Source organism: Schistocerca americana, chromosome 3 (genome assembly GCF_021461395.2).
Source record: "Schistocerca americana isolate TAMUIC-IGC-003095 chromosome 3, iqSchAmer2.1, whole genome shotgun sequence".
Lineage (NCBI taxonomy): Eukaryota > Metazoa > Arthropoda > Insecta > Orthoptera > Acrididae > Schistocerca > Schistocerca americana.
Genome location: NC_060121.1, coordinates 306036009 through 306058506, shown reverse-complemented (window position 1 = coordinate 306058506; position 22498 = coordinate 306036009). Strand labels below are relative to the sequence as shown.

At 40.2% G+C, this 22498-nt stretch overlaps 1 protein-coding gene across 1 annotated transcript in view; it reads right to left on the bottom strand.

The window, feature by feature from the left end:
• LOC124607384 overlaps positions 1-22498 on the bottom strand; it is a 111917-nt gene that overhangs the window by 51169 nt on the left and 38250 nt on the right. The window contains exon 2 of the mRNA XM_047139700.1: positions 18271-18418. Coding sequence (XP_046995656.1) covers positions 18271-18418 — 148 coding nt within the window. The remainder of the gene's footprint in view (positions 1-18270; positions 18419-22498) is intronic.

Genomic DNA, 22498 nt, shown 5'->3' with positions numbered 1-22498 from the left:
AGGTAGAACGAGTGTTTTGTAAGCCACCTCCTTTGTTGATGGACTACATTTTCTAAGGACTCTCCCAATGAATCTCAACCTGGTACCCGCCTTACCAACAATTAATTTTATATGATCATTCCACTTCAAATTGTTCCACATGCATACTCCCAGATATTTTACAGAAGTAACTGCTACCAGTGTTTGTTCCGCTATCATATAATCATACAATAAAGGATCCTTCTTTCTATGTATTCGCAATACATTACATTTGTCTATGTTAAGGGTCAGTTGCCACTCCCTGCACCAAGTGCCTATCCGTTGCAGTTCTTCCTGCATTTCGCTACAATTTTCTAATGCTGCAACTTCTCTGTATACTACAGCATCATCCGCGAAAAGCCGCATGGAACTTCCGACACTATCTACTAGGTCATTTATATATATTGTGAAAAGCAATGGTCCCATAACACTCTCCTGTGGCACGCCAGAGGTTACTTTAATGTCTGTAGACGTCTCTCCATTGATAACAACATGCTGTGTTCTGTTTGCTAAAAACTCGTCAATCTAGCCACACAGCTGGTCTGATATTCCGTAGGCTCTTACTTAATCAGGCGACAGTGCGGAACTGTATCGAACGCCTTCCAGAAGTCAAGGAAAATAGCATCTACCTGGTGGCCTGTATCTAATATTTTCTGTGTCTCATGAACAAATAAAGCGAGTTGGGTCTCACACGATCGCTGTTTCTGGAATCCATGTTGATTCCTACAGAGTTTCCAAAAACGACATGATACTCGAGCAAAAAACATGTTCTAAAATTCTACAACAGATCAACATCAGAGATATAGGTCTATAGTTTTGCGCATCTGCTCGACAACCCTTCTTGAATACTGGGACTACCTGTGCTCTTTTCCGATCATTTGGAACCTTCCATTCCTCTAGAGACTTGCGGTACACGGCTGTTAGAAGGGGGGGCAAGTTCTTTCACGTACTCTGTGTAGAATCGAATTGGTATCCCATCAGGTCCAGTGGACTTTCCTCTGTTGAGTGATTCCAGTGCTTGGACACTTATTTCGGTGTCAGCCATTTTTTCGTTTGTGCGAGGATTTAGAGAAGGAACTGCAGTGCGGTCTTCCTCTGTGAAACGGCTTTGGAAAAAGGTGTTTAGTATTTCAGCTTTACGTGTGTCATCCTCTGTTTCAATGCCATCATCATCCCGGAGTGTCTGGATATGCTGTTTCGAGCCACTTACTGATTTAACGTAAGACCAGAACTTCCTAGGATTTTCTGTCAAGTCGGTACATAGAATTTTACTTTCGAATTCACTGAATGCTTCATGCGTAGCCCTCCTTATGCTAACTTTGACATCGTTTAGCTTCTGTTTGTCTGAGAGATTTTGGCTGCGTTTAAATTTTGAGTGAAGCTCTCTTTGCTTTCGCAGTAGTTTCCTAACTTTGTTGTTGAACCACAGTGGGTTTTTCCCGTCCCTCACAGTTTTACTCAGCATGTACCTGTCTAAAACGCATTTTATGATTGCCTTGAACTTTTTCCATAAACACTCAACATTGTCAGTGTCGGAACAAAAATTTTCGTTTTGATCTGTTAGGTAGTCTGAAATCTGCCTTCTATTACTCTTGCTAAACAGATAAACCTTCCTCCCTTTTTTTATATTCCTATTAACTTCCATATTCAGGGATGCTGCAACGGCCTTATGATCACTGATTCCCTGTTCTGCACTTACAGAGTCGAAAAGTTCAGGTCTGTTTGTTAAGTCCAAGATGTTATCTCCACGAGTTGCTTCTCTGTTTAATTGCTCGAGATAATTTTTGGATAGTGCACTCAGTATAATGTCACTTGTTGCTCTGTCCCTACCACCCATCCTAAACATCTGAGTGTCCTAGTCTATATCTGGTAAATTGAAATCTCCACCTAAGACTATAACATGCTGAGAAAATTTATGTGAAATGTATTCCAAATTTTCTCTCAGTTGTTCTGCCACTAATGCTGCTGAGTCGGGAGGTCGGTAAAAGGAGCCAATTATTAACCTAGCTCGGTTGTTGAGTGTAACCTCCACCCATAATAATTCACAGGAACTATCCACTTCTACTTCACTACAGGATAAACTACTACTAACAGCGACAAACACGCCACCACCGGTTGCATGCAATCTATCCTTTCTAAACACCGTCTGTGCCTTTGTAAAAATTTCGACAGAATTTATCTCTGGCTTCAGCCAGCTTTCTGTACCTAGAACGATTTCAGCTTCGGTGCTTTCTATCAGTGATTGAAGTTCCGGTATTTTACCACTTTCTGTGGTCTTACTAAATTTATTAATGTAAATACTGCAGAAATTCTTTTTAAATGGACACAGACAATTTTCTTCATTGTCCTTTCCCAACCTGAGCTTGTGTTACATCTCAAATGAGCTCATTAAGGCCTTAGAAGAAAAAAGGATGAGCTTACTGGTTATTGGCTACACTAAGTGAAAGCTGCTTTATAATTAGAACAGTTTACAAATTGTTAAATGAGAACATTTTGTTATATGTGTATATACATATGAAAATAAGTGGGATCACCTAAATTTTAAATTATATTAATATCCTGTTGTGTTTTCTAATATCTCATAAAACAGCATCAACCTATTCAATGAAAGCCTCTAAATGTGCCAATAGCAGTAAAAGAAGGAAACAAAGCATAGTTTACACGAGTTCCTAGTAGCTTTTCATTCACTCTTTTACAAAAAAGGAGAGGAGAGATGCACTGCAACTGTATGTAACAGATTTGTGTGGTTCAGTATGGCACCAAGTCAGGTCCTGCAGTGGTTAGCACACTTGACTTGCTGTTGAGAAGATGACAGCTCACATCTGAGTCTAAGCATTCAGATTTAGATTTTCCATGATTTTCCTAAATTGCTCCTGGAAAATTCTAGGATGGTTCTCTTGAAAGAGCGCGGCCAATTTCTTTACCCATCTTTGAAATAATCCTAGTTTGTGCTCCATCTCTTATGACTTGCTTGCAGTATGGATAAAATGAAATGACATTGTCACATCAGGCTATTAACAAACAAATCCACCAAAAATAAATGCTAAATATATATATTTAAGAAAGCAGATAAAAATTTACTTGATGGCTTCCTATGAGACAGTCTCCATTTCTTCCAAACTAACAATGTAAGTGTAGAGCAGAGGTGGCTTAAATTCAAAGAAATAGTATTGATGGAATTTGAGAGATTCATACCAAGTAAATTAATAAGAGATAGAAAATATCCCCCATGGTATACAAAACAGCTCAGGACACAGCTGTAGAAGCACTAGGGAAAACATGCCAGATTTAAAAGAATGCAATAGCCCCAAGACTGGATATGTATTATGGAAGCTCAAATTTTAGCTTGGATTTCAGTGCAAGATGCTTTGAATAGTTTCCACAATGAAACCCTGTCTTGAGATCTGACAGACAATCCAAAGATATTCTGGTAAAGTTTAAAGTACACCAGAGGCAACACAAAACAATACCTTTACTGTGTGATAGCAATAGTAATGTTACCTATGACAGTGCCATTAAATTGGAGTTACCAAGCACTATTTTCTGATATTCCTTTCCTTCGCCAAAGAAGATGCAGTATATATTCCAGAATTAAAACCAAGAACAAATGCCAAAAAGATTAACTTAGAAGGAGATTCCCTTGGCATAACAACACAACTTAAGTTACCCATTAAAGGCAAGTCTTCCAGTCCAGATTGTATGCCAATTAGGTTACTTTCAGAGTATGCTGATGTAATAGCTCCACAATATTTAACAATGGTCTACAACTGCATGCTTGAAAAAAGGACTGGAAATTTGCAAGATCACAGCAATATGTAAGATAGGAAATAGGAGTAATCTGCTGAATTACTCGTATAGACCCACATCAGTGACACCAGTTTACAGTAAGATTTCTGAATGTATACTGTGCTCTTGAATATTATGAAACACATTGAGAAAAATGATCTATTATCAAAAAGTCAGCATGGATTCAGAAGATATCATTTTTGTGAAACCCAAATGGTCTTTTATTCACCACAGTAATGAATGCTATCAACAGGGAATCTCAAGTTAATTTAATATCCCTAGATTTCCAGAAGTCTTTTGACTCCATTTGTGACATGTGGCTTCTAATCAAATTGCATGCCTACAAAGAATAATCTCAGTTGTGCAAAAGGCCATAGTTCATAGTAACTGATGGACAGTCATCAAGTGAAACAGAAGTGATACCTACATTCTCCAAGGAAGTGTTATAGGCCCTCTGCTGTTTCTAGTCTGTATAAATCTATGGTGTATTCATTTTTAACAGTAACTGATAACATGAGAAAAAACATTGTGAGCTGAACATTTGACACTAATTACAGATTTTAAACCCAGAGTCATCCAGTGCCCACATTGTTTTGTTAAAAATATGCACACTCAGTGCATATGTAAAGAAACACAGTGAGTGCAGTGCTGTAAACAAGAACTTGTGGCAGAAGCCTGCAAAAGCAGCACCACATCCCATTGACAATGCTGCAACAGCATAAAAACATTATGGCTCCAGCTGAACCTTTTTACAGAGTGTCTGTAAAAGTTTTTTCTCCCATTGACAATCAACCATGCTCATTCACTAGTTTATATTACAAATGGGGAAACCTGTGCTCAGATTGGTTCTCCACCTCTTGAGCCAACATCACAAAAGCTACAGTCCAACAGCGAGGACTGCACACTTTTGCAGGGTAAATGCACAGTAGTGGCATTGTACATAAAAGTTAACCAGCCGACTTCTTTCTTAGCTGTGCCATCATGGCAAGCACAAAACATGTTTTTGGAATGGATGCATTTTCTTCTTCTGGTTTTAAAACAATAGATGGCATCAACAGTGTCTCAACAGGTATACCATTCGATTATTACTATTCACTGTGCACTGAATACTCACATCTACTTTCACCAGGCTTAGAGCGTGCAAATGATTACGTAGCTCATATGAAGGTAAAGTCTTCTGTGCACCTCACTAGAGCTAGGGTCCGCCCCGGTAGCTGAGTGGTCAGCGCGACAGACTGTCAGTCCAAAAGGCCCGGGTTCGATTCCCGGCTGGGTCGGAGATTTTCTCTGCTCAGGGACTGTGTGTTGTGTTGTCCTAATCATCATCATTTCATCCCCAGCGATGCGCAAGTTGCCCAAGTGGCGTCAAATCGAAAGACTTGCACCAGGCAAACGGTCTACCCGACGGGAGGCCCTCGTCACACTAGAGCTAGACCAGTGCAGGTAGCATTGAGAGATGACATCAAATCTGAGTTAGATTTTGTGATGCAAGAAGATGCCCTCACGTCCATCACATCCAGTCAGTGGGCAACACCATTGGAAGTGTTACCAAAACCAAATGGCTCCCTGCATTTCTGTTAGGACTTTAAATCAGCTATAAAAGTACAATCAGAGATTGTCTGTCTCATTCCACAGCCAGAAGAGTTCATATCAAGACTATCAAGTGGACTGTATTACTCTAAAACTGATCTATCATAAGTTTATTTACAATTGCCACCAGATGAATAGTCCCACCAATTAATGGTCATCAACACTCTATTTGGACTGTACAGATACAACAGGCTGCCTTTCAGAAATGCTAGTGCAACCAGCAATTTTCCGACAATCTTTGGAGCAGATGATTCAAAATATTCTGAACAGTCAATTAGCTCAGCAGTATATTAGTAAGCAGTGCTACAAGAGAGCAACATCTTGCGAACTTATGTCTATTGTACCAGACACAAAAAATATAGAATAAAATGCAACCTACAATATTCCAAATTCTTTAAGCATCGTCTATGTATTTAAAGGACCTTCAGTCATTTCACTGACATACGAAATGAATTTCCTGTGTGAATCTGTGATTATTGTGAATATTTTTTAACTAAAACCATCAAAATCAGTTATTATAATTTCTTTATTTTTTATGATGTTTTGGTTACTGCCATCATCAAATATCAGAAGAGTAGAACTTAAAAAGAAGCTTCTGTGTCAGTACTAAACACTACATCGAATCAGGCAGCAGCCAAAATGTAGTAATAAATAAATAATTTTAATAAGTGATCTAGATGGTTTCACCCACATAATCTTCAGTCATTTCTTGGAAAAATAAATTATTATCCAAAATTTATTGCCAGATCCCATAATAATCTATGCAACAATGGCACTAAATATGAATGGTCACAGCAGACTCAGGAGGCTTTTCACAAGTTAAAAGATTATCTAAAGTCTGCTTCTTGTCTGGTGACCTATGATCCATCCTGTCATGGACATGTCTCAACATGGGATTTGAGCCATTCTTTCTCACATAAGTGATGATAGCCATGAGCAACCCATTGCATATACATCTAAAACACTCACTTCCATCCAGACAAATTACTCGCAAATTGATTAAGAAGCACTGGCTATCATATTGAACATCGAAATATTCTTTACATTTCTTTATGGCACAAAATTTCATCTCATGATGGACCATAAACCATTAATATCGTTTCAGAAAAAAATGGCACAGTGTGTGCATTGTTGGACTCCCTTCCTCAGCAATTACAATTTTTCAATTCACTATTGGCTGACAGCACAACATGCTAATGCCAATGCTCTATCCAAATTACCTATGGGGTCAGATCTTACATGTAACTCTTAGAATACACTGTAATTCCACCTTACAAAACTAACTAAAAGAGTTTCCTGTCACTGCATCCACATTCACAAAGGAAACAGCTGAGCACTTTAACAGAAAACAAGTTATGCGATACATCTGCCTAGGTTGGCCAGAAAGCCACTCTCCACAGTCCCTTCCAAATCTTTGCATATATTTTCCCCTAAACATCAGGATCCAGGTGGTACAACGAGAACTGATGCTGACATTGGACGATGACTGCCATGTACTCATCACATCATCAGCATGTCATAAACCTCCTCTATGCTGACCATTGAGTTATAACACACATGAAGGCACTCACAGGCGGCACAGCTACTGGCAAGGCCACTCCAGCAAGACCTATGTGTCAATCCGGTCAGCACCCCCACCACCCATATTTCAAGTTTCCTTACTTAATTCGAATGTCAGATATCACAGCAAAGAGACACAATAACTGCCTTGCAGAAAATACTCATCATTGGAGGTAACCCAGAAACAATCATTTCAGACATTGGTCTAATTTTCATCTTTATGTTTCAGGATTTCTGCTCTCAAAATGGCATAATACACATGACAGTGGTGCCATTACAAATGGTGAAGCTGAGCAATTCATCCACACCTTTAGTGTGTATCCGCACACAAGGCCAGGGTCCTGATACAGTTCATGGTCTCCTACAGGACTTCACCAATACAGGCGTTCAGTCTGATGAAAATGCTGCATGGCCACTGATGCCAGATCCTCTGGGGCCTACAATATGGATTGGCTGGACCCCGGACTATACGGATTGCTGTTTTGGTGTGTTCTGAAATTTATGACAATGGACTGGAATTGTGAACTATCAAGTGATTAGAATTTATCCACGTTTTCTGTGTGATGAAGAGTGTTTATTCACTATGTAGCATCATTACCTAGTCTTAAATGAAAGATGTAAGAATTTATAACAAACCTCTTTGGAATGTAGCGTTAGCTACTGCTAACTGGAAAGCACAGTGTGGAGACATTTAGGTTACAGCAATACACACTGGCAAAAATTAAAAAAAATAGTATACCATGCTAGAGGTCTCCAATTCACTCAAGATTTATTATTGCAACAGTGCATGTGGGATACATGAAATGATTACATTTACAGACCAATAGCATAAGAGGTTCTGAAGTACCAGGTATCAGCTCATGCTGAAACACCCATATTAGTACATTGGCGGCAATGCAGGCACTGAATCTAGCATCAGGTCACTCATACAGATGGTGAATACTGTCCTGGGATACATTATGCCACACCCGCTTGACCCGTTCATGTAGTTATGTGAGAGTCGTTGGTTGATGAGTCACAAGAGTCACTTCCCACCCCATCATATTCCACACGTGCTCGGAGACAAGTCTGGAGATCATTCTGGCCAGGGAAGTTGCTACACATCTTGCAGAGTGTGCTGAGTTTCACAGGGAATATGTGGGTGAGCATTATGTTGTTGGAATAAAACATCCCCTTTCAATTGCAAGAATGGCAAAAAAAAAGGGGGTCTAACAAAATTCTGCCCACACCAAGCACTGGTTAGCATCCTCTCCAGAGATACCAAAGGTGAATGACAATTGTAGGTTATCTCGCACCAGACCATAATGCCTTGGATGGGTCCAGTGTGTCATAAACATATGTACTCTACGAGACAGCACTCCCCAGTGCTATGTTGTACACACAAAGGATCATCACTTGCATGCTGGTAGAATCTGCTTTCATCGCTGAAGACCACAGCATACCAATCCATCTTCCAAGCGATCCTCTGATGGCATCAGTGGAGCAGTGCACATCAGTGCTGTGATGTGGGTGGAAGACAGGTTAGAGACGTGCATGCCCATAGTCCTGCTCTTATAACCGGTTCACAACAGGTCATTTTGACATGTCTGGGTTCACAAGCCCTCTTGTCTATGCTGTAGTAGCTGTACAATATGCCATTGATGCCCTTACAATATGATGATCCTGGTGGGTATCTGTGCTCTGTGGATGTCCAGATCCTTGTCTATGGGTATGAGAATGTTCATGTGTCTCCATGGCATGGTTGCCTGCTTGATTCTCACATTTGTTGCCTGCTTGATTCACACGTTTGCACTATACTAAGCCTTCTGGCTTTGAGCATTCCCTATTAAAGAGTAAACACATATGGGACTCTTGTAGCTATGTCACTTGCTATCTGTTGGTAGACAATGCTGAAACCATCATCAGTACACCTAATATCCCCCGGGTGTCATATGCCATCATTGGATTAAAATTGACATCATTCTTCCAGAAATACTATTTTTTTCTGGCAGTGTATATAGAAGAGGATTGCAAGATGGGTTAGCCACACTCATGCAAAAGCTGTACTGTACAGTGGTAATAGCCAGAGTGCACAAGATGGTGTCACTACACCAAGGCTGGAACCATGTTATAAGCTACATGACTGGTTGCCTGGCAAAGGTGCAACAAATGCACTTTGGAATGGTATAAATATGCAACAAATGCACACTGGAATGGTATAAATAAGTGTGAATTTTGAGACAGATTCATTTTGAGCACCACAGACTATCACAATCCAGGGCTATGCCAGACGATGAGATGGCTAGGTGCTGCCAGCTGCACCCACGAGTTTCAGACTGGGTCAGGGAGCCACCTCCCACACTAAATCCATCCTGTGGGACTTGGTGCCACAGCACAGCAGACCTGCTGTCTGCACCTGCTGATGCCAGACTCCTGCTGGGAGGCAGGGGGTTGTGTCCCATGCATGGCAATCTTCCATTCTTCCCGCAGCATCAGGTTAAATGCGAACTGCACTTGGGACACCTGAGCATGGATTTTATCAACATATGGCAGATGCAGCAAGAAGAAGTAGTACACCACTAATGTTGGGGCTTCATCTTAGGCTACTGATGGACCGCCAGCTTGCTGCCTGGCCTGATGTCAGAATCACAGGGCATTGACGAGTGCACCATCCCGCTGAGCAGAGGTAAGCCATCCACTGACCATCGTTAGCCCACTGCACCATAGGGGGGCATGTCTGCCTCATATTGATGATGGAGAAATGTGGAATTGAAAATTAATACAAAGTATTTTTCTTGACCACCAGTCTATCACTGGGCCACACCGACCTGCTGCTCTGTCCTTTCCCCCCAAAGGGCCACAACAGAATGGTGCCAAAGGACTCAGCTCTTCCCCCATCCGAGGGCCAAAGCAGAGTGGTGTCAAAGGTTGCATCACCCCCAACAAGCTGGTGGCAGCAGCAGGACCTTCAAGCCTATGGCTGAGTTGTTTGGTGACAGCAGTGGTGTAGCAATGCCTACAACTGCCATCCACAGATCAGCAGATAAAAAAGATGACTTGACCATTGCAGGGGTGCAGTTTCATTGACACATGGTGGGGTGAGTGCATCTCTTTGCAGGGGTGCAGTTTCATTGACACATGGTGGAGTGAGTGCATCTCTTTTTTCTCCAGAAGTATATAAGCTGTGAACAATGAGCAATGATTTGCAAGCTGAAGCTAAATTAGTCATTGTTTTGATGCATAGCAATAATTACTGGCAGCAACTCAGACAAAAGTAATTAAGTTTAGTAGGAAGTAATGAGATAGTGATATGGTTAAGTGTTCTTCGAATTTTATTTTATTTTGTGCGTAACAGGGAATATGTCTCCGTTTTTAAGCATGTAAGGTAATGAGAAGTGTTGGAATAGTGGTATGATTAAGTGGTTTTTTTCCCTTTGATTATGACAGGTGAGGTACTGAGAATAATAAGAGACTAAGGAGATGAGATGCTAGTGGATAATGCTGGGGTGTCTAAAAATAGAAAGTGATTCAGACTGAGGTGAAGAAAAAAGCTTTTTGCAAAACTCCAGAGTACAGAGAGAAGTTGTGGAGAGAGCACTGGTTGATAAAAAATAGGCCTTGGTAGGTTAGGAGTAGTTAATTATGGAGAAGATGGAAAGAAGGGATACAGAATAATCAGAGAGGATGAAGAAGGAGGAAGCTGAAAGTGAGAGGAGCAGGCCTGAGGATAGTTTACCTGTTCCTGCAGGACAGCCGACTACCGTTAGTTTGGTCAAACCTGTCAGTCCTGTAAAGAGCAGGTATATCATGGATGGATGGATGATCATTTGAATGGAAAGATTATGATAATAGTTGATGGTGATATAATGCAAGATCCTGAGAATTTATCCAAGGTGCAGAGTAATGACATTGCTGAAGCGGAGAAGAGTGATGTAGAAGAAGCAGCTTCATTACCAAGTGGAACTGTATAGTTTGGGGTAGCAGGAATTGGTGCGGGCAATACCAAAGTGATTTAAGTTTGGAGATAGCTTCACAGGTGATTTAAATGCAATAGTATCTACTCCAGTGGGAGATAGTAGGTGTTATGTTGAGGCACGACAGCCCTAGGCCAGATGCACAGGGAAGTGTGTATGTGCCTGTGATTTTTACAATGTGTCGAGCGAAATTGTAGATGCTGCTGTTGTTTTAGATATTACAGGGAATGCACATGAAGATGTTGGTAGTTTCGTTGCAGATGTTGTGGCAGATATAGTACAGTCATATACATTTCCTCAGAAACAGGGTGAATGGAGGAAAACAAAGAGGAGACGAGTTCAGAGAGCAGATAGTCAAGTCAACAGCACTGAATCTGTTTAAGAGTGCACACTAGACATTCACGAGGTACCACAAGTGCAAGTACTGTGTCACAGCCTTGTTTCAGGTCAAGCAGCTGATGCGCACAGTGAGCTGTTTACAGTGCAGCTGCAATCTGAAATGAAATGTTCTGACTGAACATCATGCCAAAGATAACCTTCAGTGACAGAAAGCTGTTGCCAGAGTAGAGCTGTCATGAGGTGCATCTAACATATGGGGCAAACCACTTAAACCAAGTACAGATACACTGAACATAATTCACATAGTGTAGTGCCACCAGGCACGAGGAAGTTTCTTTTTTTTTGGGGGGGGGGGGGGGGGGGAAGAGCACCAGAAAACCATGCATTTCAAGGAGAATTCAGTCTTTAATGAACGCTACAGAGAGAGGAATAAATAGGACTACTTTTTTAAGCAGTTTTCTAACTTTCTGTTTTTGTACAACTTTCGGAAGTTTGACCTTGCGACCAAAGTTTCCCTTACCCTTTTCCAGTAAATATACTCCCAAACTTATCCTCACAAGAAAACCACATAGTCAGTTCACATCAATGACCTATTAATAGACTGAATTCAGCAGCATTTGCCATTTGTTCAGTTTCATCTGTTTGTGACTTGGAAACAATTAAATCTGCATACTTAGGATATTTCCATTCAGTTATGACATGTGGCATCATATTTTGGGATAACCAGTCACAAGCAAACAAATTCTTTATTGCACAGAAAAGAGTCATAGGAATTGTGGCTAGAGTGCACCTGAGATGCTCTTGCAGAAACTTATTCAAATGGCTCGGGATCCTCACCATGCCATTTCAGTACATCTTTTCACTAATGTGCTTTGTGAACAATAAGCACACAGTTTACAAAATAAACAGTGAATATCATGATCATGATACAAGAAGTAAACAGGAACTTCACAAAGATATACAAAAAATATGGTACAGAAAGGAGTACATTATTTAAGAATAAAAGTATACAATGAACATCCATTTCATGTTAAATCAGCCATTGGGGATATGACTAAATTAAAAAAACCAGCTGAAAATTTATCTTTTGAATAGTTCTTTCTATTCTTTGCAGGAATTTTTGACAATGTATAAGAATTAGTAAAGTGTGTGTAATTTTAAGCATTCCTGTAAGAACTGACTATGTAGCACTGGCATATCAATTGATGACAGAATGATTTTTATATGTATTAGAATATAGGGCTTATAATTTGTTTGTGTAATCATTATTACTACTATAACCTATATGTTTTAGTACAGCCTCATGACCATTTAGATACAATATGTGATCAAAAGTATCTGGACACCCCCAAAACATACATTTTTCATTTTAGGTGCATTGTGCTGCCACCCACTGCCACGTACTCCACATCAGCGACCTCAGTAGTCATTAGACATCGTGAGGGAGCAGAATGGGGCACTCCGCGGAACTCACGGACTTTGAACATGGTCAGGTGATTGGGTGTCACTTGTGTCATACATCTGTATGCGAGATTTCTACACTCGCAAACATTCCTAGGTTTCCGATGTGATAGTGAAGGGGAAACGTGAAGGGCACATACAGCACAAAAGTGTACAGACCAACCTTGTCTGTTGACTGACAGAGACTGCCGACAGATGAAGAGGGTCGTATTGTGTAATAGGCAGACATCTATACACACCATCACACAGGAATTCCAAACTGCATCAGGATCCACTGCAAGTACTATGACAGTTTGGCAGGAGGTGAGAAAACTTGGATTTCATGGTTGAGTGGCTGCTCATAAGCCACACATCCCTTCGGTAAATGCCAAGTGACGCTTCACTTGGTGTAAGGAGCATAAACGTTGGATGATTGAATAGTGTAAAAACATTGTGTGGAGTGATGAATCACAGTACACAGTGTGGTGATCTGATGGTAGGGTGTGGGTATGGTGAATGCCTGTTGCAAGTCATCTGTCAGCGTGTGTAGTGCCAACAGTGAAATTCAGAGGCGGTGGTGTTATGGTGTGGTTGTCTTTTTCATGGAAGGGGCTTGCACCCCTATTCTTTTTGCATGGCATTGTCACAGCACAGGCCTACCTTGATGTTTTAAGCACCTCCTTGCTTCCCACTGTTGAAGAGCAATTCAGGGATGGTGATTGCATCTTTCAACACAATTGAGCACCTATTCATTATGCACAGCCTGTGGCGGAGTGGTTACACGATAATAACATCCCTGTAATGGACTAGCCTGCACAGAGTCCTGACCTGAATCCTATAGAACACCTCTGAGATGTTTTGGAACGCCGACTTTGTGCCAAGCCTCACTGATCGACATCTATACCTCTCCTCAGTGCAGCACTTCATGAAGAATGGGCTGCTATTCCCCAAGAAACCTTCCAGCACATGACTGAATGTATGCCTGTGAGAGTGGAAGCTGTCGTCAAGGTTAAGGGTGGACCAGCACCATATTGAATTGCAACATTACCGATGGAGGGCGCCACAAACTTTTAAGTCATTTTCAGCCAGGTGTCCGGATACTTTTGATCACATAGTGTATGCTTATTACTGTAATAATCTGACATTTTCTACATCCTAGTGATACAATTGCACCAATGATCTATGAGACACACAAATAAATAAATAAATAAATAAATAAAAATAATGTGTAGTTAGCCTAGTATAAAATTGGGAGTGTGTCATTTATTTTGTGAAATGATGGTAGAAGTAATCACAGTGGCAACCTGTCCTGAGAAAGACCAAAGGGACTATGTCTTGCTTGTGGAGAGAGAAAGTGTAGCGCAACAACCTAGTCTTAAGTAAAATTTGTAAAAAACTTCTGTCAAGTGTTGCATTAGCTACTGCTGGCCGGTAAGCACAGTTTGGTGACTTGTAGATCAGATCAATGTGTGTGCAAAAAGGTTGTAAGATCAATGTGCTGTGCTCTGCAAAACATGCATTGCACAGCAGTAATAGCTGTAGTGGGCAGGGAGGTGTCACCATACCAGGGCTAGAACCATGTTATGAGCTACGTGGGTGCTGAGCAATAGTGCAACAAATGCACCCTGGGGCAGTATAAATAACTGTGAATTTTGAGACAGATTCATCCTGAGCACCGCAGTACTACCACAATCCAGGGCTATGCCAGACAATGAGATGACTAGGTGTTGCCAGCTGCAGCCACAGGTTTTAGACTGGGTTGGGGAGCCACTTTCCACACTAGGTCCACCCTGTGGGCCTTTGTACCACATCACACCAGACCTGCTGTCTGCATCTGCCGAAACCAGATCCCTGCTATGAGGCAACAGCTTGTGTTCCATGCATGGCAGTCTTCCCTCAGCATCACAGAAGATATGACCGGTGCCTTAAAGATGGGACATTGAAAGACCAGCTGTTGCAGCCAGGAGACCACCAGATTCATTTTGATAGGACTCAGGTACTGGCAGCCACAAGTGGATCCTGTGAAACATTATACAAGGAGGCCATAGAAATTGGAAAACACCCCAGGGATTTTAATAGGAACAAGGAGGGCATGAAATCGAATGACATCTGGATTCCCATGCTGAAGAAGATATATATACCAGTTTCCACCATGGAGTGATAGCAACAGCAGACAAAGGCAGTGAACAATGGTAAATTGCTTTCATGCATTCAAAACATGTGATGTCACACCACTGTGCAGAAGCACATGGAAGCAGAATTTTGCTGTAGTCACTAGCGAGACATTCAAAGAAGCTACAGTTTCGCTTGAAAATGTCCTCCACAGATGGGTATGAAACAGTGGGTTTTAAGATGAAATCCAATCAACCTTGGCATAACAGCCCATATACGCTTGAGACAAAACTGGACACAGTCGGAAGCACTGTTTATTTAATTTCTGCTTCCAGAACATTTTATTAACTGTCATGGAAAAATGTGTATTTGAAAATTAATGCAAAGTATTTTTCTCGATTACCAGTCTACCACTGGGACTCAGCAGGCCACCACTCAGCCCACTCCTCCCACAGGCATGAGGCAGGGGTGCCAGAGGTCACACCGCCTTGAATGGCTAGTATCAATCACTGGCCTTAAGTTGAGGAATCAGTTTCTGAAAATGTACATCTGGAGCATAGCATTGCACAGAAGTTAATCATAGACTGTGGGAAAACCAGAGAATACAAGAATCGAAGCATTTGAGATGTGGTGCTATAGAAGGATGCTTAAAAGTAGGTGGACTGATAAGATAAGAAATGAGGAATTTCTCCACACAATCGGTGAGGATGGATATGTGTGGGAAACTTTGACAAGACAAAGGAAGAGGATGATAGGACATGCGTTAAGACACTGAGGAATAATTTCCACAGCACTAGGAAAAACTGTAGAGGTAAACAGTGTATGGGGGTGTGTGGGGGGAGGGGGAGTGATAGTGAATGGAATATATCTAACAAGTAATTCAATACATTGGGTGCAAGCACTATTCGGAGATGAAGGCGTTGGCACAAGACGTGAAGTTACGTAGGGCTGCATCAGCTCACTCAGTGGTCTGATGATCCAAACAACATACCTCTGAGCTAAGCACAATAACACAAGTGTGCACTAGCAGCCTTAACTACAGACGAACACACCACACCACCCAAGCAAAAGCCCTCTGCTTTGCAACACACATACCTTTACGATTGCCTGTAGTTGCTTCTAGCTACACCAGACCAAGTAGCTAACTTTTTTGCCTGGTTAACTCAACTTATAGTCAGTTTGCGGTGACCTGTAGAGCATACTTGTAGATTTAAGACAAAAGTATCAACTGGTTGATTTCTGACACTGTTTCTATACACTATATTCTATATAAAGAGGTAGCAGTGTCGTGTCTCGAAGAAGAACTTTTAGCTATAGGTAGGAGCATGTAGGTGAACTGTGGCTGCAGTTAAGAAGAATAGTTGACTAAGTGCTGGATAGTTATGTATTTAATAGAACAGTTTTTGATGTGGGAGACCTCCATGGTATACAGCCTCTATAAAGAAACTTCTAAAAAGCACCAACTGTTACACAATAGGTGTAAAACAAAGTATAGGAGTATACACATAGAGAAATTACATGAAATGTTTTTGGATGTCAAACGGCCAATGCATGAAACATTCAATGACTACTGTAGTGGATTATAATCACAGGATCTCTCATAAAACACAAAGAAATTCTGGCCATACTTAGAGGCTTTCAGTGATACCAAAGTATGGATAATGCGGGAACTGAAATTGAGGGTAGCAAAGTAAAAGCAGAATCTTGTTTCACAAATGAAAAATCAGACATACTGCCACAGTTTAATTCTTTCACCATTGCAAATCTGAGCAATGGAGATATTAGTGTCAGTGACATTGAGAAACAGCTGAAATCACTAAAATTAGTCATTTATACAGGCTGAGTAGGAAATCCTGTCAGATTCTATACTGAATTTGTAGCTGAGCTGGCTCTTTCAACCATAATATACTGAAGACCCTGTGAACAATAGTTGGAAGAAAGATGGTTCAAATGGCTCTGAGCACTATGGGACTTAACTGCTGAGGTCATCAGTTCCCTAGAACTTAGAACTAGTTAAACCTAACAAACCTAAGGACATCACACACATCTATGCCTGAGGCAGGATTCAAACCTGTGACCGTAGCGGTCACGCGCTTCCAAACTGTAGCACCTAGAACCACTCGGCCACTCTGGCCGGCTTGGAAGAAAGCAAAGATCACATGTGCCTACAAGAGGAGTAGCATCTTACCAGCCAATATCTTTGACATTGATCTCTTGTTGAATCTCAAAACATATTCTGAGTTCATACAGAATGAGATATATCAAACCGAATGTCCTCTCTCTTCACCACCATGGATTCAAAAAACATCGGTAATGCAACACCCATCTTGTGCTTTTCTCATGACATCCAGAAAGCTATGCATCAAGGCAGTCAGGTAGATGCATATTTTTTGACTTTTGAAAAGCATTCCACCCACTGACAAAGGTACAATCATATGGATAACAATGAAATTTGTGATTGGCTTGAAGGTTTTTTGGTAGGGAAGATATGACATGTTTTGTTGGCTGGAGACTCACTGACAGATGAAGAAGTAATGAGAGACATGTCCCAGGGAAATGAGTTGGGACCCAAGTGTTCATGTCATATATTAATAACCTCTAAAACACTACTAATAGTGACATCAAACTTTTTGCAGATGAAGCAGTTATCTATAACAAATATACCGCATTGAAAAAGCAGCACAAATATTCAAGAACTCAAACTGGTGCAAAAATGTTCACAAACATAAAACTGTACAGTTCTCAAAGCACAAAAACATAGTTTTGTACAGAGTATCAGTGAGTTGCAACTGGAATTTGTCACTTCATCCAAATACTTCAGTTAACAATCTGTAGGGATATGAAATTGAATGATCACATAGAATCAGTCATAAGCAAAGCAGGCTACAAAAATCAGTCATAAGTAAGACACTGGGAAAAATGCATAAAGGAGATTCATTCAAAACATTTGTATGATCCATCCCAGAATATTGCTCAATTATAAGGTAGACAGTTAAAGATATCCCTCTCCTCTCCACCCCCCCCCCTTCCTCCCAACTACCACTCCACCCTCCATTATCCCATGAGAGCCTACTTACAATGTTTCAAGACAGAGTATTAAGTGAGAAGACTAGGAATATACTATACCCATTAATGTATCAATCCCATAGGGACCATAAATACAAGATTAAGCTTATTATAAGACACAAAAAGACTTTTAAGCCATCATTCTCTCTGTGCTACACATGCTAATGGAATCTGAAGAAATCCTAACAACTGGTACAATGGGAAATATACTCTGTCACACACATTACAATGGTTTGCAGAATACAGATGCGATATGCAAAACAGTCTCATGATTCAAGACTATTTCAGTTGGAAAGCAACAGTAAAATTTTCTAGGATCCTGCAAGAAGGATTATAAAGTACAAAGGAATGAGGGAGGAATAAGAGAACAGAATTACTGACTTAACTGAATTCACACAAAGCTTACCTGCAAGTTCCAGTTGTGACTTGGAAGGTAGGTCACGTGAAGGGGAGCGCAATGCTGCCATTAGGCGGCGACACTCCCGCTTGTTCAAGTGATCTGCCACATGCTGCAACTCTGCCATATTTAAGTCCACACTGCTTCTGCACACTGCCTGAAATTGGGGTAATCAGAACAAATATCTGTGCCAAGTAGTTGGAAGAAAATATAGTTTACATCAATTGAGAAAAAGGTCAGCTGAAGTGATTCACAAAACTCCTTGACAGTCATCTGTTGTGGCATATTAGAATATATTCTGAGGTCAAATGCAATGAGGTATCTTGATGAGAAACATTAGTCCTGTGAAACCAACTCAATTTTTTTCATGTGGCATCCTGAAGGCCACAGAACAAGGCAGAGAAGTAGATGCAGAATTTCTTCACTTCTGAAAAGCATTTGACTCATTACATCTACACATATTATCAAAAGTATGACTGTATGGGGCATCAAGTGAAATTTGTTATGTGATCATACGAATCTTGGTAGTGAGGATGCAGCATGTTATCTTGAAAGGAGTGTCATCAATAGATGTAGAAGTAACCTTGAGTGTGTTATCTTGAAAGGAGTGTCATCAATAGATGTAGAAGTAACCTTGAGTGTGCCCCCAGGGAAGTGTGTTGGGACTCTTGCTGTTCATGTCATATATTAATGACCTGGCAGACAATATTAATAGTAATCTCAGAACTTTTGCAGTGATGCTGTCATCTATAACAAAGTACTGTTTGAAAAAAGTTGCACAAATATTCAATAAGATCTTGGTAAGTGGCACAAAGACTGGCAACCCGCTTGAAATGCTACGAAATATTAAACTTTTCAATTCATAAAACGAAAAACCATAATATCCTATGACTACAACATCAATGAGTCACAACTGTAATCAGTCAACCTGTATGCATACTTGGGTGTAATAATTTATAGGGATATGACATTGAATGATCACATAGGCTCAGTCATATGCACAGCAGATGGTAAACTTCTGTTTATTAATGGGATGATGGGAAAATGTCGTCAATGCACAAACAAAACAGCTTACAGAACACTCATGTAACTTGTCTTAGAATACTACTCAAGTGTGTGGGACCCATACCAAACAGGCCTAACAGGAGATATTGAACAGATTTAAAGAAGGGCAGCATGAATGATCACATCAATGGAAAGCATCTGTCATGGTGTCCTACTGCAGACTGCTCATGATGGTCCAAGCATACAGATTAGGTTACCAGATATGTGACTGGCTCAAAGAATTTTTAAGCAACAGAACCCAGTACATTGTCCTTGATGTTGAGTGTTCACCAGAGACAAGGGTATCGCCAAGAGTGCCCCAGTGTGGTAGGACAGCTCTTATTCACTACATACGTAAATGATCTGACAGAGCATTTTAAATCTGTTTGCTGATGATGCTGTGGTGTATGAGAATGTGTCATTTTTGAGTGACTATAGGATTATGATGTTTGGTTTTGTTGGGTGCCTCAACTGTGCAGTCATCAGCGCCCATAAAAAGTCCCAATTTTTCACACACTACATTTTCTTTACTCAGTCCAATTTAGCCACTGTCATGAATGATGATGATGATGAAATGATGAGGACAACACAAATACCCAGTCCCCAGGCAGAGAAAATCCTCAACCCAGCCGGGAATTGAACCCGGGACCCCATGATCCAGAGGCAGCAATGTTAGCCACTATGATCCAGAGGCAGCAACGTTAGTCACTAGACTACGAGCTGTGGATGTGACTATAGGAGGATACAAAGTGATTTCAACAGAATTTCTAATTAGTGTGAATGAAAGCTTGCTATAAATGTAGAAAAATGTAGGTTAATGTGGATGAATAGGGAAAAAAATCATGTAATATTCAAATACAGCATTAGCAGTGTACTGTTTCATTCTGTCACATTGATTAAATATCTAGGGGTAACAATGGAAAGCGATATGAAATGGAAGGAGCACATCAGGGAGGTAGTAGAAAAGGTGAGTGTTCAACTTCATTTTATTGGGAGAATTTTGGGAAACTGTAGCTCATCTGTAAAGGAAATGGTGTATGGAATGCCAGTGTGACCCATTCTTGAGTACTGCTCAAGTGTTTAGGATCCCCAAGAGGTTGGATTAAAGGATGACACTGAAGCAATTCAGAGGCATGCTGCTAGACTTGTTACCAATAGGTTTGATCAACATGCAGGTATTATGGAAAAGCCCTGTGAACTCAAATACAAATCTCTGGAGGGAAGATGATGCTGTTTGACAAGGCACTATTGCAGAAATTAGAAAACCAGCATTTGCGACTGACTGCAGATCATTTCTACTGCTGCCAATGTACATTTTGCATAAGGACCATGAAGATAAGATGAGAGAAATTAGGCATTATAAGGAGGCTTATAGACAGTTTTTTTTCCTTCACTCTATTTATGAATGGAACAGGAAAGGAAATGACTAGAAGGGTAAATGGTATGCTCTGCTGTGCAACGTATGGTGGCTTAGGTAACGTATGGTGGTTTAGGTTGTATGTAGGCCTATGTAGATGTAGACATAGATATAGATGTAGCTTTGTTTGACCCACAGGAAAGTGTCCTGGAGATGCTGGAAAAAAAAATGAACTAGCTGACAGATAGATGCAAACAACCATGTGAAGTTTCTCACACAAAGAAACTAGAAAAATACTACAACCCCCTATGTATCACTCTTCTAAGAACCATGAAGGGAAAATCACACTAATTACAGTGGTGATTAAACAGTCATTCTTTCTGTACTCCATAAATGAAAATATTGGGAAGAAGCCCTAACAACTGATACAGTTGGGCATACTCATAGCCATGCACATTGCTGTGGTTTGCAGAGTATAAATGTAGAGTGTAAGAGAGTTGACATCTAAACACCAAGTTATACTATATAGTTCTCAATACTTTGCAGTTCACATATCTATGATAAGAAGTGCAAAAGTAGTTTCACTTTTTAAATGCAGTGCTGGTGCTCTCCCACCTACTTTATTCATAAATTAGATACTCATAGTTATGAAGTAATAAAGGATTCATTTGATTGTTACATCAACCAAAGTGAGCTTTCACAAAAAAGAAAGATTTTGCTCTATTCCATAAAAAATGCCAACTGTAATAATGGTATCAGAATATAATTTGTTATCTGTTGACTTACTACAGAAAATTTCATAAACTTCATATGGCAGTCAAGTACAGCAAAAACCATTACTTTGCATTTCAGATATTCTGTGTATTACTTACAGAAAACAGCCACATGTCACTTTATTAAAAATAACAGATCATCCTCAGGTATAACACGGCATCAGTTAGGAACATGTGTCAAGTCATGAGAACTTGTATCTAGATTAATGCTCCAGACCAAATGCACCACAGCCATAGAATGCAGGAAAGCTCCCAACTCACACATCAGGTAGTATGTTAATGGACTGTTAGTGTCTTATGTGACAGTGTAACAAATCTACAACAAGAAGATCATTTGTTGCATATATAGTTCGTGCAATAAACAATGAGTGTAATACTTTGCCGCCAGGCTTGTTTTTTCCAGAATGTGTCAGAAGCAATTCTGAGGCCATCATGGGAGCTACCTACAGTTGCTCAGAGAAAGTTTGTTAGAATATAGGTTGGAGCAAGGGAAATAATTAACTATTTCACCAAATGCTGCTTTTAAGAACTGACACACAATTAGTACCAATAAATATTTACATTTGTTGAAAACGAATATATAAAGTTTCAAAAATTACTAAACTGTTTTTCTGGACATTTAAGACATAGCTATGAAATGTTTCTTGTGTACTGTGTACACATCACTATATTCAACTGTACTTGACAGCAGTCCAAGGATGAGTTCTTGTTACATAGGACACAATATAGATGGATTTCATAATTAAGCACGAGAACATAAGTGACAATGTAATGATATTTGATTAGGTACCTTTGGGTAGTAAGTCAGTCATATGCAGAATCCAGTAAGAACTCAAATTGTGTATTGGAATTTGTGCTTCCACTATCTCATCATTTTCTGTAGGTGCTATAAATGAAATTGGAATTTAAAAGTTTTCCATCTCTATAGGAAACATTCATGAAGTCATTACTTAAATATGGTACTGTGCTTTCTAGCACCCCTATTTCTTACTCCAAATGAAAGACATGGAAATTAGGCAAAATAGTCACCAACTAAACTGTTTTATCAGTTTCTTCCATTCAT